Source organism: Schistocerca americana, chromosome 2 (genome assembly GCF_021461395.2).
Source record: "Schistocerca americana isolate TAMUIC-IGC-003095 chromosome 2, iqSchAmer2.1, whole genome shotgun sequence".
Taxonomy (NCBI): domain Eukaryota; kingdom Metazoa; phylum Arthropoda; class Insecta; order Orthoptera; family Acrididae; genus Schistocerca; species Schistocerca americana.
In genome coordinates, this window is record NC_060120.1 from 566,696,577 (window position 1) to 566,714,466 (window position 17,890).

At 43.4% G+C, this 17,890-nt stretch overlaps 1 protein-coding gene across 1 annotated transcript; it reads right to left on the reverse strand.

The window, feature by feature from the left end:
• Positions 1–7,811: 7,811 nt before the first annotated feature.
• Positions 7,812–8,774, reverse strand: LOC124594175. Its single transcript, XM_047132531.1, has one exon. It carries the CDS (start codon positions 8,772–8,774, stop codon positions 7,812–7,814), a length of 963 nt encoding a protein of 320 aa, XP_046988487.1.
• Positions 8,775–17,890: the final 9,116 nt, after the last annotated feature.

Consider the following 17,890-nt stretch of genomic DNA (forward strand, 5'->3'; position numbering starts at 1 on the left):
GTCACGATTGTGTCTGCTTACTCGCCAGTTCAAGCGTGAGGCAGGAAAGTGCCTGCACTTCGGTTTCCTGCAGAATCCTTGAACATGTCTTCAGTTAGAATCTATTAAACTTCCCTGAGACTGAGAAGCTTATGTCAATGAATCAGCAAAACATCGCTCTTACGGAACTCAGCTTGCCTTTTTCTCACATGATATACTGCGAACTATGAATGAAGGGCAACAGGCAGATTCCACATTTATAGATTTCCGGAAAGCATTTAACACGGATCTCCATCGCAGGCTGTTAACGAAGGTACGAGCATATGGAATAAGTTCACAGATATGTGAGTACATCGCAGTATGTTATCCTCGATGGAAGGTATTCATCAGAGACGAAGGAATCGTCAGGATTCTCCAGGGAACTCCGAAAGGACCACTTTTGTCCTCTATATACATAAATGATTTGGCGGCTAGGGTTGGCAGCAATCAGCGGTTGTTTACTTATGATGCTACGTTGTACGCTAAGGTGTCGAACTTGAGTGACTGTAGCATGATACGTGATCAGTTAGACAAAACTTCTAGCTTATGTGATGAATGGCAGCTACCTCTAAACGTAGAAAAATGTAAGTTAATGCGGATGAGTAGCAATAACACACCTACACTGTTCGAACATAGTATTACCAGTGTCCTGCTTGACACAGTTAAGTCGTTTGAATATCTGGGCGTAATGTAGCAAAGCGATATGAGATGGAACGAACATACGAGAACTCTCATAAGGAAGACGAATGGTCAACTTCAGTTTATTGGGGGAATTTTTGGAAAGTGCGGTTCGCCTATAAAGGAGATCGCATATATAACTCTGGTGCGACCTATTCTTGAGAACTGCTCGAGTGTTTGGGATCCGTACCAGACCGGATTGAAGGGATATATTGAAGAAATTCAGAGGCGAACTGCTAGATTTGTTGCCAATAGGTTCGAACAACACGTAAGTCTTACGAAGATGCTACAGGAACTCAAATGTGAATCCCTGGAGGGAAGGCTACATTATTTTCGAGGAATACTATCGAGGAAATTTAGAGAATCGCCACTTGAAGCTGACTGCACAACAATTCTTCTGCCTCCAACAAACACCACGTGACGACCATGAAGATAAGATACGAGAAATTAAAGCTTGTACGGAGGCATATAGATAGACATTTTCTCCTCGCTCTATTTGCGAGTGGAACAGGAAAGGAAATGAGTAGTAGTTGTACAGGGTACCCTCTGCCACGCACCTCACGTTGGCTTGCAGAGTATCTATATAGATGTAGATGTAGAAAGGATGTACAAACTGCTGCTACAAGAGAATCTTCGTGCAGCAAAAATTAGTACGCCTTTGAAGCTAAAATTTTGACAATTCACTTCTTTCGATGTATTATTTCCGTGCGAAAAATTTCAGGGTATATTTTGACATGTTGGATTGGATCATTCCCTTTTAAGTGTATTAAATGTCGACTTCCACTGTATGAATCATAATTTAGCATTATCAGCAGAAGATAGCAACTGTTTTGTACTTAACATAAAGTTAATGCCCTAGCATGGTCACTATAATGTTTGGCAGGCTTTAAAACGTAGATGAAAGCACGGCAACCCTCGTTTCTATTTATGTTCGTGTACAAAATTCTGATGTTGAAATCACTGTTAAATATGTTATTTCACCGAAGTATCAATTAGTTTCCGTTGCACAACAGCGTAAGTTAGTCAGTCATCACCAAATGTGCCTTAACCCTCAAATTACATAACGAGAGGCAATAAGTGACATTAGCATGTTTTTTTTCTGTTACAGATCAACAATACAAACAATTTCGGTAAGGAAATAACATAGTGCCATTTAATTTGACGGTCCACTGTGCCTTTCGTCTTATTGGGTACAGGTATCGAACTACCTTAACCGGTACAGTAATCAGTTCAAATGGTTCAAATGGCTCTAAGCACTATGGGACTTACCATCTGAGGTCATTAGTCCCCTATACTCAGAACTACTTAAACCTAACTAACCTAAGGACATCACACACATCCATGCCCGAGGCAGGATTCGAACCTGCGACCGTAGCAGCCGCGTGGTTCCGGACTGAAGCGCCTAGAACCGCTAGGCCACAGCGGCCGGTCAGTAATCAGTAGTGAGAAGAAGCGAGCCACAAGTGTTTTGTACTATTGTGGAAAAATAATACAAATTTTTATGTATCTTGAAAGTGCTATTTTATTTTGGAGCAAAGATCTCATTTTCATCCGCAATCAGAGATTGTACATTGCTCTATATGGAACCTTCTCCATTGTCCTCTTTGACAGAAGCAAACCAAGCATATTTATCCAAGTTTTTACTAAGCTAACACATCGTATTTGGTGCTTTTGATAGTTGTATCCGCATATTACAAAAATATTCCGTTTAAGTGACACATTACATCAAAAATCTCTCCGAAACGCATCATTTTTTGTATGCCTTGCTGTGCTCAATGTGTGAATATAAGACTATGTTGGATAAAGGTGCTATAGGTCTTGGTATTATTTAGTAGTTGATTATGGAAAGGAAATACTAAACGGTCTGCAAACTTCTTTAGAGAAATTTATCACCATAGACCTGGCGAGTAAATCTCACTCCTTTCCTGAAATTTCCTTTTTAAAGCATCGTAGGAAAATGAACTCAAATAGGCACAAGATCAAAAATAATAAAAATGGTTGTACTGAACAGCCAGTAAGCTCAATTATATTATTTTAGTGTTGAACATGACGCAGTTATCTTCTGAACCCATAAAATAGTGCATAGTCAGGTTATGAACTTTCATTCTTGTAACAACAGAAACATAGCTACAGCCTCCAATTGAAATGTCAATATCTTTACACCTCTTTCATAAATATTACAGACGAAATAGGGTTGATATCAACATTGAGCCACTTAATATGAGGGTCCACAATAATATTTCAGAAGTCATACGCATCCTAACATGAAAGTTACACATGCACTGTCAATACCTCTACATATTTTTCATAAATAATGCAGATAATTTAGATGTAGAAATTAAAAGAGCCCACACATGTGTTTTAGGTGTCAAGTATATCTTATCCTGTAAGTTAGTCAGTACTGTCAACGTCTATGACAACTAATACAGACAACATACACATGGAAATAACATTGTGAGATTTAACTTTAGAGTCCATTGTGTCTTGCATCAAATGTAGAAATATCAAGCTTTAATTGTCATCAGGTGCAGAACCCATAAGAATATGGCAGTGCCATGATACATCCCAACTGGCAGTTTCATTTTAATATCCTCTAAAGTAGTGGGATGGAACTGAGAGATACAAATGTTGCATGTGCATGTGTGTGTGTGTATGTGTGTGTGTTGGCGTGTGGGTTTACTCTGCTGACAAAGTAATGGGCAGTAAACTACAGTACTGTAACTGCAGGGGAGAGGAAGGGTGAGCGAAAGTGGAGAGGGCTTAGAAGAGGAGACATGGGACTGCTGACAGGGTGTGGCTTAGGAGAGAGGTGGGACAAAACTATGTCATTTGTTTGCCCCTGTCACTGTACAGAGGCAACCTAAAGTTCAGATACCAATTTCTGACCATTAACACTTTTCCCCTCCTATTCTCATCTCTTTGGGTTTCTTCAGACACTTTAATCTGCAAATAATTCATTGCAAGAATTGTATGTCAGACTAGCCATTCATTAACCTCATTCAACCAACGTAAAATACACACACACAAGTTGTCTGTTACCACTGTCATTAGGGTCTGATAAACTCCCAAGCCTTCGATTTCGACTTCTCTGCAACGTACTTGCACTAGTGCTAATTGCATAGCTGACCTCATTTTCTAACTTTGCTGAGTACCACCTAACTTTATTTCCAGAAAAGAATAGTTACTTATCCGTAAATACTGTATCCAACAAGAGGTTACCTAAACACTACTACATGGTAAAAACTATAATCGAATTTTAAATAGCGTAATAGAAAGTCAAAGACACACAAGTTTGCCTGATATTATAACTAAATACTACAGTCACAGGAGAGTAAAAAATAAAATAACTGATGTATGTCTTACAATTTTTGGTGCAATCGTCTAGAACGCATGGTACTGATCCAAGGTAGTGAGAAACTCTACAAATAAGATCAAAACCTTATTTTCATGCATACTACAAATTTAAGAACCCTCCCACATTTTTATATCTGTATGTGAAGGCTCATCTCACGAATTACTTTAGAGATTTTGGTACGGTTTTCACCAACAGCTAGACTAAGTCGCGAGGTAGGTTTGTGTGTATAATTTATTACTGCTGCACCAAACAAATCGTCCAGGTGTAAGCAACTAGTGCTACCTGCTTGCAGGCGAGATGGGTCGCTAGTTAGATATAAATACACTCCTGGAAATTGAAATAAGAACACCGTGAATTCATTGTCCCAGGAAGGGGAAACTTTATTGACACATTCCTGGGGTCAGATAGATCACATGATCACACTGACGGAACCACAGACACATAGACACAGGCAACAGAGCATGCACAATGTCGGCACTAGTACAGTGTATATCCACCTTTCGCAGCAATGCAGGCTGCTATTCTCCCATGGAGACGATCGTAGAAATGCTGGATGTAGTCCTGTGGAACGGCTTGCCATGTCATTTCCACCTGGCGCCTCAGTTGGACCAGCGTTCGTGCTGGACGTGCAGACCGCGTGAGACGACGCTTCATCCAAACATGCTCAATGGGGGACAGATCCGGAGATCTTGCTGCCCAGGGTAGTTGACGTACACCTTCTAGAGCACGTTGGGTGGCACGGGATACATGCGGACGTGCATTGTCCTGTTGGAACAGCAAGTTCCCTTGCCGGTCTAGGAATGGTAGAACGATGGGTTCGATGACGGTTTGGATGTACCGTGCACTATTCAGTGTCCCCTCGACGATCACCAGTGGTGTACGGCCAGTGTAGGAGATCGCTCCCAACACCATGATGCCGGGTGTTGGCCCTGTGTTCCTCGGTCGTATGCGGTCCTGATTGTGGCGCTCACCTGCACGGCGCCAAACACGCATACGACCATCATTGGCACCAAGGCAGAAGCGACTCTCATCGCTGAAGACGACACGTCTCCATTCGTCCCTCCATTCACGCCTGTCGCGACACCACTGGAGGCGGGCTGCACGATGTTGGGGCGTGAGCGGAAGACGGCCTAACGGTGTGCGGGACCGTAGCCCAGCTTCATGGAGACGGTTGCGAATGGTCCTCGCCGATACCCCAGGAGCAACAGTGTCCCTAATTTGCTGGGAAGTGGCGGTGCGGTCCCCTACGGCACTGCGTAGGATCCTACGGTCTTGGCGTGCATCTGTGCGTCGCTGCGGTCCGGTCCCAGATCGTGCACCTTCCGCCGACCACTGGCGACAACATCGATGTACTGTGGAGACCTCACGCCCCACGTGTTGAGCAATTCGGCGGTACGTCCACCCGGCCTCCCGCATGCCCACTATACGCCCTCGCTCAAAGTCCGTCAACTGCACATACGGTTCACGTCCACGCTGTCGCGGCATGCTACCAGTGTTAAAGACTGCGATGGAGCTCCGTATGCCACGGCAAACTGGCTGACACTGACGGCGGCGGTGCACAAATGTTGCGCAGCTAGCGCCATTCGACGGCCAACACCGCGGTTCCTGGTGTGTCCGCTATGCCGTGCGTGTGATCATTGCTTGTACAGCCCTCTCGCAGTGTCTGGAGCAAGTATGGTGGGTCTGACACACCGGTGTCAATGTGTTCTTTTTTCCATTTCCAGGAGTGTACATGGCGTTTATTAGTGGATCTGGTTGAACAACATCATTTGAGATTTAAAGAGTTTAAAACCCCACAGACTGGATTTTAAATGGATAGGATTATCAAAAAAGTCTTAATGGTCTTTCAGAGATGCTGCTTTTAAGGGAATTAATTGCCAGGCATATATCAGAATAAAATTATGTCTGACACTTTTAGACAGACTAAAAGTTACAGATATCTAAAACACAGTTTTGCAAAATACAACCGTTAGTTGCATGTGAGTGCTCTAAAAATCTACAGTTTTGGGCACCGGACGGAGACGTAGTTATGTGCCACTCGAGCAAACAATCAGTCGAATATTAGTCAACTCCTAGATAATACTACAATGGGATGTTTCTTTCTTGCACTTTTGCTACTGTATATGCCTATATACAATACGTTAATGAACAATGACAAATTTTTAAATTTTGTTTCACGAAATGATATCACCTAAGTATTAATGACCAAGAGGGATTCTTGATGAAACACAAAAATACCTTTCGATCCCTGCACAAGGTACCACGTTATCTCTAATCTGCAAAACAGCTACACCAGCATTGACGCCAACTGTCACTCTCTCGTTGACGACTGCACTATCAGTTTACAAACTACATATGCAAAACGTATCCACAAATAATTTTTTAAATTTACTCTTCTCAAATATGATAAGAGCGGATCGTTGTATCTCAGTCTGTTGGACCCATTGCCTTTATATTTATGGTTCAAGTATGTGTAAAATATAAAACAGAACAGAAAGAACTATTCCCTAAATTTTTTGCAATGTATCCGCACCTTTACCACTAAATATCATTTACTTACATTTGCTTTATAGTTGTTGGTTCTCCTAAAATTCATATTCAGTACCCTGCTATTATCAGAAACTAGTTGCAGGTTTACAACAAATCGTGAGTAAATTAGTGCTACACTGTTTGCATCAAAAAATTTTATCCCAAACTTTGTACTAGTATTTAAAACACAGAGGATAAGGGCAAACATTTAATGGCAGAATGAAATTGCCTAAGTTTCATGAAACACGCTTGTTCCTGAGAAAAATCTCTGACTGTACTTCATTACATACACTGTCGAACCAATATGTGCTATACTGCGGTACTAGAAAGAGGTAATTCTAACTAAACTAAAGAAAGGAATGAAGGTACCTACTGTCTCTTTACGAAGGGTGTGACATCGTCTCAAATACGATCATGAATTTTGTTGTAGTAAAAAATACAATGATGAGCAACAAATTAATTATTAACTGGAATGATTATGTTATGACGATTTACAGGTAAAACTGAGGTGTCCAACATTTGGCCATTCGTGACAGCTGTATGCTATCATACTACTTACCGTCTTCTTGTACAGGAACTGGCCGTCATAAAACAAGGGCACAATTATTCGTTACGTTAGCTCTTAGCTTTAGTGTAGTTTAATTTTAGCAGATTTAGAAAGTATCACTGTTAAAGAGATAACATTTACTCATTTTTTGGTTTTACACTTTCCAGCTAAGTTCTGAAGCTTGTGCCTTCCTTATTAACTGCTGTTCGTTACTACACTTATAATCGGCGACATATAATTTGATGCACACTGCTGAATATGTTGAATTTCTTATTATTATCACTTGAGAAATATAATTTTGAGAAAACTAGTCTACCTTTTTCTGCCTTGGGTGCAAAAAATACTACATGACAATTACTCATTGATAGTTTCATGTACGTAAACATAGTATATCAGTACAACTGGACTTTTCCAGAACTACAGTTTAGCCAACACACTAACAAGCTACACTACAGAATATAAGATCTCTCCTAGCAGGCATAGGCCAAGTACATGATTACTGAATTTGTTTCCTTATTAGTGCATCAAGAGATGTGCGTTAGATACAAGACGATTCATTGCTTAACAAGCGCAAACTATGAGGGAAACTCTTTCTGTAGTCAGAAGTTGAAATGGACCAACATCCAAAGAGAGATTTTTTCCTTCTTTGTCTCTCAAAAGAACAACGGCCCAACATTACGCCCTCTATGGCTCGATGCCAAACTGGGTCAGGATGACTATGTGGGTGATGACGGTTGCCAAGGTGGAGATGACCAAGCTCCTGCGGATGTGGAAGAAGCCGCCAGCGGTGAAGCTCAGAGGTGGCCCCCTCCGAACCTCATGCAGGAAGGCCTCTGCTTCAGGTAGCGGCGTCCCACACAGAGCGAACGCCGTTGCCGCCCTGTGCAGCAGGACTCCCGTCCGGCGTTCCTCGTCGCACGCGGCGGCGCAGCACATGGACACCGCCACCAGCTTCACTCCGTAGTAGGCCAGCCACAGGGAAGAGCCGAGCAGGGAATGACTCAGGACACCCGTGTTTATACCGACGTCCTCTACCAGCAGTGCAATTATTTCGTACGAGCTGTTCATGACGCCGAAGAAAGCACCGGCCACCATTGACGTCGCAGCAGGACCGTAATGTTGCTGTAGCGTTTCTGCCGCACGGTGGAGAACAGCGTACGCTGCGCGGAGGTCGTTTATGTTAGCATCTCGTGATCTCTGAGACAGCTCAGGTTCGTAGAGGAGGATGTCTGTAAGGCAGTCATTTGCACTCCCATCTGTTCCAGTATTTGGACAAATTGTCAAGACGAGCTGCCTATTCAATTCTCTGTAGCGCAATAGTAGTTCCATCACCAACAACGTAAAGTGTGGAGAGACAAGTGTGCAAATGACAGTGTAGATGAGGTAAGTCATGTACCACAAAACACGATCTTGCTCTGTAATATTGTCATACACTTTGATAACTGTCGCAGTTAAAATAACAAGTGTACTCACCATGCTCACAAGTATTCCACCAATAGCCTTTCCTCTATCTCTGTTCTCAAGCTGGAGACATTGGTCGACATATTTTAGTCTATGAAGATATATCCTGATGTGCCCCAGTTTACCATATGCTGATCTTCCGAAGAGAACGATGTACTCTGACCACTGCATCAACCTGACACCCATACTCAATATGACGATGACACGCGGGAGGATCTGAAACTGGACTGATGCAATGTAGATGCTACACAGCATAAAGCAAAGAGCGATCAGAAACCATAAAAATGACAGTAACTCTAAAGCTTTGCAGTTCATGGGCATAAGACCAAGAATTCCCCACAGCGAATAGAGTGGTCTCGTGATGATCAACAGTGCAGCATCGTTGTTCTTGCCAGAGAGATCAACAACTGCCGTTGGATATTGTCGACGATTCATTTTCGTGCCGGATAATCCTGATTTCCAATTAGCTATAACCGACGTCACCAATGGTTCTTTCACTGTCTTAGGCAGCATAACGATGGTCTATCAAGAATTTTGCCTTTTGCATCACTGTACACTACGTTTACAATAAGTTATTAACTCTACTATCTTTGTCACTACCAATTAATTTTTAACTCTCCTATAAGACTTGCACTAACAACAGCTCGTGAGAATTGATGGGAACTGTAGAGCACCAGCAACACAAGGACGTTATTGATCTTCCCTGAGTTAATCGCAACGATGCACTTGGGACGGTAACGCGCAATTTCGAAATCGCTTGAACGTATTAACAGAAATAAAAGTTTTACTTCGTAATGAACCTCAAGACCAAGTGTTCCAGGAAGTAATTAGCTTTTATACTTAATGAGATCTGTGTTCCTAATGCGTGTCGAAATGTAATAAAACAGAATAAACTCTAACTCCACTAAGAGCCTTCATGTAGAGTAAAACAGTATTTAAATGAATCGCTAATTATTTATAAAATCCGATTTGTATTAAATATGTTCGCAGCGCAAAATTTAAAGCCCCGTCTTAAAAACATGAACTTGTCATGGAAAGAAAAACAAACCTTACTTTCGCATCACAGCATATCAAGATGTAACCCAACCTTGTAACAGTGATACTGACGTCTTCTGATAGTTTCCGAACAGTACTATTACCAACGCAAGTTATTACTGGACTAACAAAAAAAAGTTTCAGATTTGTAGCTATTTAGAAGCAACAACGACTAAGGCACAGTATGTAAGATGTTTTCTGTACATCCATGCTGTAAGAGGCTCGTCTGATGTTGGTTGGGCGCAGATACATTTTCGCCTTAAACAGAAATCTTTCTCTGTTTCCTTTGGGAAGCTGAATGAAGCAAACGTAACAAAGGTGAGGTTTGCAGAATGTTTCCTGACGGTTATCACGTTAACGATATCTGACACATTGACACTAACCCACCGCTGTATTCGAATGGCGGTACTCTCTAAAATGCGATGTATGTAATGCAACGAGAAGATGGAAACCAACAAGCTCTTTTTTTAAGTTGTTTTCAACGTATGCTAGATTTTTCCATAGAAGAAGCCTTCTGTTTTGATCATTTTAGCAGTGTTTGAGTATCATTCGAAAGAGAAAGCACTGAATATGCTCATTCAGAGTGACATTTCTTAAGAGAATTACATTACAATTTCTGTACGACTCTCTAGCTGCCTTTTATTCATGTTCACTTAACTTTGCTAGTTCTCTTACATTCAGTTCAAGATCGCTACATCCCATAGATTGTCCTCACCTATGCTGAGACTCTCAAAGGTTAGAATAATTTCTCGCCTGGTTACAACCGCTCTATAACCTTCGTCTGCACTACTGTCGTATCGAGAAAGGGAGCATCGGTTTCAACTATACGAGATCTGACAAAAAATAAAAGTGAGTGTTCGCCTTAGTAAGGAATTATTGCTCGGTGTGTATCGATAAGCGACTGTTTTCTACCTCGAACTGTTAGTTTACCTTCAAAGACCATCAACTCGTTGCAGTACGCTATGAGTTTCCACTCTTACATCTACATCAATACTCCATAAGCCATTTGACGGTGTGTCACGGAGGGTACTTCTGGCGCCACTATCCGATTTCCCCCCCCCCCCCCCCTTCCCCATTCTCTATCCCATAGCGTGGCTCGTCAGAAGAATGATAGACGGCACATCCTCGTATTAGCTCTAATTCCTCAATTTTTTTTCGTTTCTGTTATTTCGTAAGACATGTGTGGAAGGAAGTAATATGTTGTCCGGCTCTTCCCGTAACATATTATCTCCGAAGTACAAGTAAACTGCTCTGCCTCGTGATGACTGGGTATCGTGTGCTGTCCTTAGGTTAGTTAGGTTTAAGTAGTTCTAAGTTCTAGGGGACTGATGACCATAGATGTTAAGTCCCATAGTGCTCAGAACCATTTGAACCATTTTTACAAGTAAACGTATTCGTGATGCAAAACGCCCCTTTCGTATCGTGTGCTACTAGAGTTTGTTCAGCACCTGCATAATGTCCTCGCATCGCCTAAACCAGATATCTCCAAACATAATAACGTAAGGGTCAAAATGGCTCTTCCACTAAGACCGAAGGGCCAAGACCAGCCTATAGGCTAAGTTTTCTAGATGCCTGGTATCCTAGTACTGTCAGAAACTCCTTGGTACAGTTCAGAAGTTTTCGTGACGCTTATCACTGCCGCCATTGTTTACAAGCTGACACTGAGTGGCACTGCAGAAGTCAGTACACAGTGAAAAGCTTATTCTTTGACCTTGAGCTGTGACCTTCATTTCATTTCACATGTGATGAGAAGTCCCCGTACTCCCTAGTATCCAATGCTAATTCATTTGATTTGTCTTAGCACGAGTACTTACTTAGGTATTAAGTGTCCTGTACATCGGTTTGCTGCCCATCCTCCTGTAAACCCATTTCCACACACCCCCTTGTGCTATCGACGTATTTTTGAACATGTCCGGTGTCATAGAGTGAAAGGTTCTTCGTTTGTAGCATCAAAGGAGCTGGTGTTGTTGATGAACAACGACCAATCCATTGTCCTGGAAAGTGTTCATTTAGGAACTCGCGCAGTTCGAGAGCGTAGTGTTGAGGCACTCTGTCTTGCTACAACCATATGCGTTCTGTGAGACCCTCTCCACAAGCTGAGATATTAACCGTGTTTGTAATATGTGTAAATAATCCCCGCCATACACAGTAACTTCAAAGAAGTACTATCCAAGCAGATGTTCAGATGTCATCGCTGTCCATTGTATTACGTGAGGCGGGTTCCTCTCAAACTCGACTGTGTAATGAGGATTTCCTTTGGTCCAATGGACAATATTTCTAGCACGTGAGTTGCAATAAATGTCACATTTCTCGGAAAACATAACTTTAGCACGGTACAATACATTTGGAAATTGAGTTAACAAAGCAACGTATTCTAAACCGTGCTCATTATGGTCCATATCCGTTAACTCCATTACGAACGTCGGTCGGAAAGATCTGGCCTGAAGGTCTTTTTTCGTGTGATCTCGCGTTCTTTTCCTCAGTATACCAGGTTCCGAAACAGTTTTAAGTGTCGACTTCAATTGATGTTGTTCAATCGAAGCAGAGACTCCGGCACATGTTTCTTCTCGTGTCTTCTTCCTTCCACTCCCCGGCACGTCTATAACACTGCCAAAAGACAACGCACGTCTTTCCCAATTCAGAAGTGTTGCCTTTCGTGGTGGAGCCTTATCGAATCTTCCCTGGAGTGCTCCCATAGTCTGTCTCATTGTCTGCCCTTTGTGTTGTCCTTCGTGCAGCCACATACTTGTCACTAAGCGCTCCTCGATAGTGCATTCATGACCGCTCACATCACCGAGCGAGGTGGCGCAGTGGTTAGCACAATGGACTCGCATTCTGGAGGACGACGGTTCAATCCCGTCTCCGGCCATCCTCATTTAGGTTTTCCGTCATTTCCCAAAATCGCTTCAGGCAAATGCCGGGATGGTTCCTTTGAAAGGGCACGGCCGATTTCCTTCCCCATCCTTCCCTCACCCGAGCTTGTGCTCCGTCTCTAATGACCTCGTTTTCGACGGGACGTTAAACATTAATCTCCTCCTCCTCCTCCACCGCTCACATCTGCCATAGCTACAAATTAAAACTCGATTCTTACTGCAAATGCGTGAACATGAATTCCAACGATTGATAAGAAGTAACATAGCTACCTACCGGCATAATAATTTTTTACTAAACAGAGCATACAAAGACATGGAGAGTTCTCGCCCACCCTGCACACTGCTGCAAATAAATGCCACTCGTGAAGGTCGTTATGATGCTCTTTCACGATGCGTTGTTACCTCCGTGTGTCATTTACTGACGGCGAATAAATAATGGATGGCATGATTGCACCAGTTGAAGAAATATGTGAAGAGAAAGCTAATTTATTTAAAATCATCGCTTTGTCAGCAAACACTGTGGCTCGAAGGGTAAATGATATCACTGAAAACACGTTAACTCAGCTGTATGAGAAAATTTGACACTTAAAGTGGTTCTGTTTGGCGCTGGGTGAGCCAACAGCTTAGTTTTTATTCAGAGGATAAACAAGAATTATTAAGTTCACAAAGAGAATCTTGACGTTCGTAATAATTAAAGATGATGCACGCTACAGATTTAATTAACACTCATGCTGTCTCTTTCTCGACAAATTTTAAAGCACAGGCAAAAAAAAGTATCGTTAGACAACTTCCTCCCCCCCCCCCTCCCTCCATGAACCATGGACCTTGCCGTTGGTGGGGAGACTTGCATGCCTCAGCGATACAGATAGCCGTACCGTAGGTGCAACCACAACGGAGGGGTATCTGTTGAGAGGCCAGACAAACGCGTGGTTCCTGAAGAGGGGCAGCAAACTTTTCAGTAGTTGCAGGGGCAACACTCTGCATGATTGACTAATCTGGCCTTGCAACACTAACCAAAACGGCCTTGATATGCTGGTACTGCGAACGGCTGAAAGCAAGGGGAAACTACAGCCGTAATTTCTCCCGAGGGCATGCAGCTTTACTGTGTGCTTAAATGGAGATGGCGTCCTCTTGGGTAAAATATTCTGGAGGCAAAATAGTCCCCCATTCGGACCTCCGGGCGGGGACTACTCAGGGGGACATCGTTATCAGGAGAAAGAAAACTGGCGTTCTACGGATCAGAGCATGGAATGTCAGATCCCTTAACCGGGCAGGTAGGTTAGAAAATTTAAGAAGGGAAATGGATAGGTTAAAGTTAGATATAGTGGGAATTAGTGAAGTTCGGTGGCAGGGGGAACAAGACTTTTGGTCAGGCGAATACAGGGTTATAAATACAAAATCAAATAGGGGTAATGCAGGAGTAGGTTTAATAATGAATAAAAAAATAGGAATGCGGGTAAGCTACTACAAACAGCATAGTGAACGCATTATTGTGGCCAAGATAGACACGAAGCCCACGCCTACTACAGTGTTACCAGTTTATATGCCAACTAGCTCTTCAGATGACGAAGAAATTGAAGAAATGTATGATGAAATAAAAGAAATTATTCAGGTAGTGAAGGGAGACGAAAATTTAGTAGTCATGGGTGACTGGAATTCGGCAGCAGGAAAAGAGAGAGAAGGAAACGTATTAGGTGAATATGGATTGGGGGTAAGAAATGAAAGAGGAAGCCGCCTGGTAGAATTTTGCACAGAGCACAACTTAATCATAGCTAACACTTGGTTCAAGAATCATGAAAGAAGGTTGTGTACATGGAAGAACCCTGGAGATACTAAAAGGTATCAGATAGATTATATAATGGTAAGCCAGAGATTTAGGAAACAAGTTTTAAATTGCAAGACATTTCCAGTTGCAGATGTGGACTCTGACCACAATCTATTGGTTATGAACTTTAGATTAAAACTGAAGAAACTGCAAAAAGGTGGGAATTTAAGGAGATGGGACCTAGATAAACTGATTAAACCAGAGGTTGTACAGAGTTTCAGGGAGAGCGTAAGGGAACAACTGGCAGGAATGGGGGAAAGAAATACAGTAGAAGAAGAATGGGTAGCTTTGAGGGATGAAGTAGTGAAGGCAGCAGAGGATCAAGTAGGTAAAAAGACGAGGGCTAGTAGAAATCCTTGGGTTACAGAAGAAATATTGAATTTAATTGATGAAAGGAGAATAATATAAAATGCAGTAAATGAAGCAGGCAAAAAGGAATACAAACGTCTCAAAAATGAGATCGACAGGTAGTGCAAAATGGCTAAGCAGGGATGGCTAGAGGACAAATGTAAGGATGTAGAGGCTTACCTCACTAGGGTTAAGATAGATACTGCCTACAGGAAAATTAAAGAAACCTTTGGAGAAAAGTGAACCACTTGTATGAATATCAAGAGCTCAGATGGAAACCCAGTTCTAAGCAAAGAAGGGAAAGCAGAAAGGTGGAAGGAGTATATAGAGGGTCTATACAAGGGCGATGTACTTGATGACAATTTTATGGAAATGGAAGAGGATGTGAATGAAGACGAAATGGGAGATATGATACTGCGTGAAGAGTTTGACAAAGCACTGAAAGACCTGAGTCGAAACAAGGCCCCGGGAGTAGACAACATTCCATTAGAACTACTGACGGCCTTGGGAGAGCCAGTCCTGACAAAACTCTACCATCTGGTTCGCAAGATGTATGAGACAGGCGAAACACCATCAGACATCAAGCCGAATATAATAATTCCGATCCCAAAGAAAGCAGGTGCTGACAGATGTGAAAATTACCGAACTATCAGTTTAATAAGTCACGGCTGCAAAATACTAACGCGAATTCCTTACAGACGAATGGAAAAACTGGTAGAAGCTGACCTCGGGGAAGATCAGTTTGGATTCCGTAGAAATACTGGAACAAGTGACGCAATACTGACCCTACAACTTATCTTAGAAGCTAGATTAAGGAAAGGCAAACCTACATTTCTAGCATTTGTAGACTTAGAGGCAGCATTTGAGAATGTTGACTGGAATACTCTCTTTCAAATTCTGAAGGTGGCAGGGGTAAAATACAGGGAGCGAAAGGCTATTTACAATTTGTATAGAAACCAAATGACAGTTATAAGAGTTGCGGGGCATGAAAGGGAAGCAGTGGTTGGGAAGGGAGTGAGACAGGGTTGTAGCCTCTCCCCGATGTTATTCAATCTGTATATTGAGCATGCAGTGAAGGAAACAAAAGAAAAATTCGGAGTAGGTATTAAAATTCATGGAGAAGAAATAAAAACTTAGAGGTTCGCCGATGACATTGTACTTCTGTCAGAGACAGCAAAGGACTTGTAAGAGCAGTTGAACGGAATGGATAGTGTCTTGAAGGGAGGATATATCAACAAAAGCAAAACGAGGATAATGGAACGTAGTCGAATTAAGTCGGGTGATGTTGAGGCTATTAGATTAGGAAATGAGGCACTTAAAGTAGTGAAGGAGTTTTGCTATTTGGGGAGCAAAATAACTGATGATGGTCGAAGTAGAGAGGATATAAAATATAGACTGGCAATTGGAAGGAAAGCGTTTCTGAAGAAGAGAAATTTGTTAACATCGAATATAGATTTAAGTGTCAGGAAGTCGTTTCTGAAAGTATTTGTATGGAGTTTAGCCACGTATGGAAGTGAAACATGGGCAATAAATACACTCCTGGAAATTGAAATAAGAACACCGTGAATTCATTGTCCCAGGAAGGGGAAACTTTATTGACACATTCCTGGGGTCAGATACATCACATGATCACACTGACAGAACCACAGGCACATAGACACAGGCAACAGAGCATGCACAATGTCGGCACTAGTACGGTGTATATCCACCTTTCGCAGCAATGCAGGCTGCTATTCTCCCATGGAGACGATCGTAGAGATGCTGGATGTAGTCCTGTGGAACGGCTTGCCATGCCATTTCCACCTGGCGCCTCAGTTGGACCAGCGTTCGTGCTGGACGTGCAGACCGCGTGAGACGACGCTTCATCCAGTCCCAAATATGCTCAATGGGGGACAGATCCGGAGATCTTGCTGGCCAGGGTAGTTGACTTACACCTTCTAGAGCACGTTGGGTGGCACGGGATACATGCGGACGTGCATTGTCCTGTTGGAACAGCAAGTTCCCTTGCCGGTCTAGGAATGGTAGAACGATGGGTTCGATGATGGTTTGGATGTACCGTGCACTATTCAGTGTCCCCTCGACGATCGCCAGTGGTGTACGGCCAGTGTAGGAGATCACTCCCCACACCATGATGCCGGGTGTTGGCCCTGTGTGCCTCGGTCGTATGCAGTCCTGATTGTGGCGCTCACCTGCACGGCGCCAAACACGCATACGACCATCATTGGCACCAAGGCAGAAGCGACTCTCATCGCTGAAGACGACACGTCTCCATTCGTCTCTCCATTCACGCCTGTCGCGACACCACTGGAGGCGGGCTGCACGATGTTGGGGCGTGAGCAGAAGACGGCCTAACGGTGTGCGGGACCGTAGCCCAGCTTCATGGAGACGGTTGCGAATGGTCCTCGCCGATACCCCAGGAGCAACAGTGTCCCTAATTTGCTGGGATGTGGCGGTGCGGTCCCCTACGGCACTGCGTAGGATCCTACGGTCTTGGCGTGCATCCGTGCGTCGCTGCGGTCCAGTCCCAGGTCGACGGGCACGTGCACCTTCCGCCGACCACTGGCGACAACATCGATGTACTGTGGAGACCTCACGCCCCATGTGTTGAGCAATTCGGCGGTACGTCCACCCGGCCTCCCACATGCCCACTATACGCCCTCGCTCAAAGTCCGTCAACTGCACATACGGTTCACGTCCACGCTGTCGCGGCATGCTACCAGTGTTAAAGACTGCGATGGAGCTCCGTATGCCACGGCAAGCTGGCTGACACTGACGGCGGCGGTGCACAAATGGTGCGCAGCTAGCGCCATTCGACGGCCAACACCGCGGTTCCTGGTGTGTCCGCTGTGCCGTGCGTGTGATCATTGCTTGTACAGCCCTCTCCCAGTGTCCGGAGCAAGTATGGTGGGTCTGACACACCGGTGTCAACGTGTTCTTTTTTCCATTTCCAGGAGTGTAGTTTAGAGAAGAAGAGAATAGAAGCTTTCGAAATGTGGTGGTGCAGGAGAATGCTAAAGATTAGATGGGTAGACCACATTACTAATGAGGAGGTGTTGAATAGGATTGGGGAGAAGAGAAGTTTGTGGCACAACTTGACTAAAAGAAGGGATCGGTTGGTAGGACATGTTCTGAGGCATCAAGGGATTACCAATTTAGTATTGGAGGGCAGCGTGGAGGGTAAAAATCGTAGAGGGAGACCAAGAGATGAGTACACCAAGCAG

What these genes read in the sequence shown, in the direction of transcription:
- LOC124594175 (XM_047132531.1), bottom strand. Translation starts at nt 8,774, where the DNA reads ATGGGTGTCAGGTTGATGCAGTGGTCAGAGTACATCGTTCTCTTCGGA.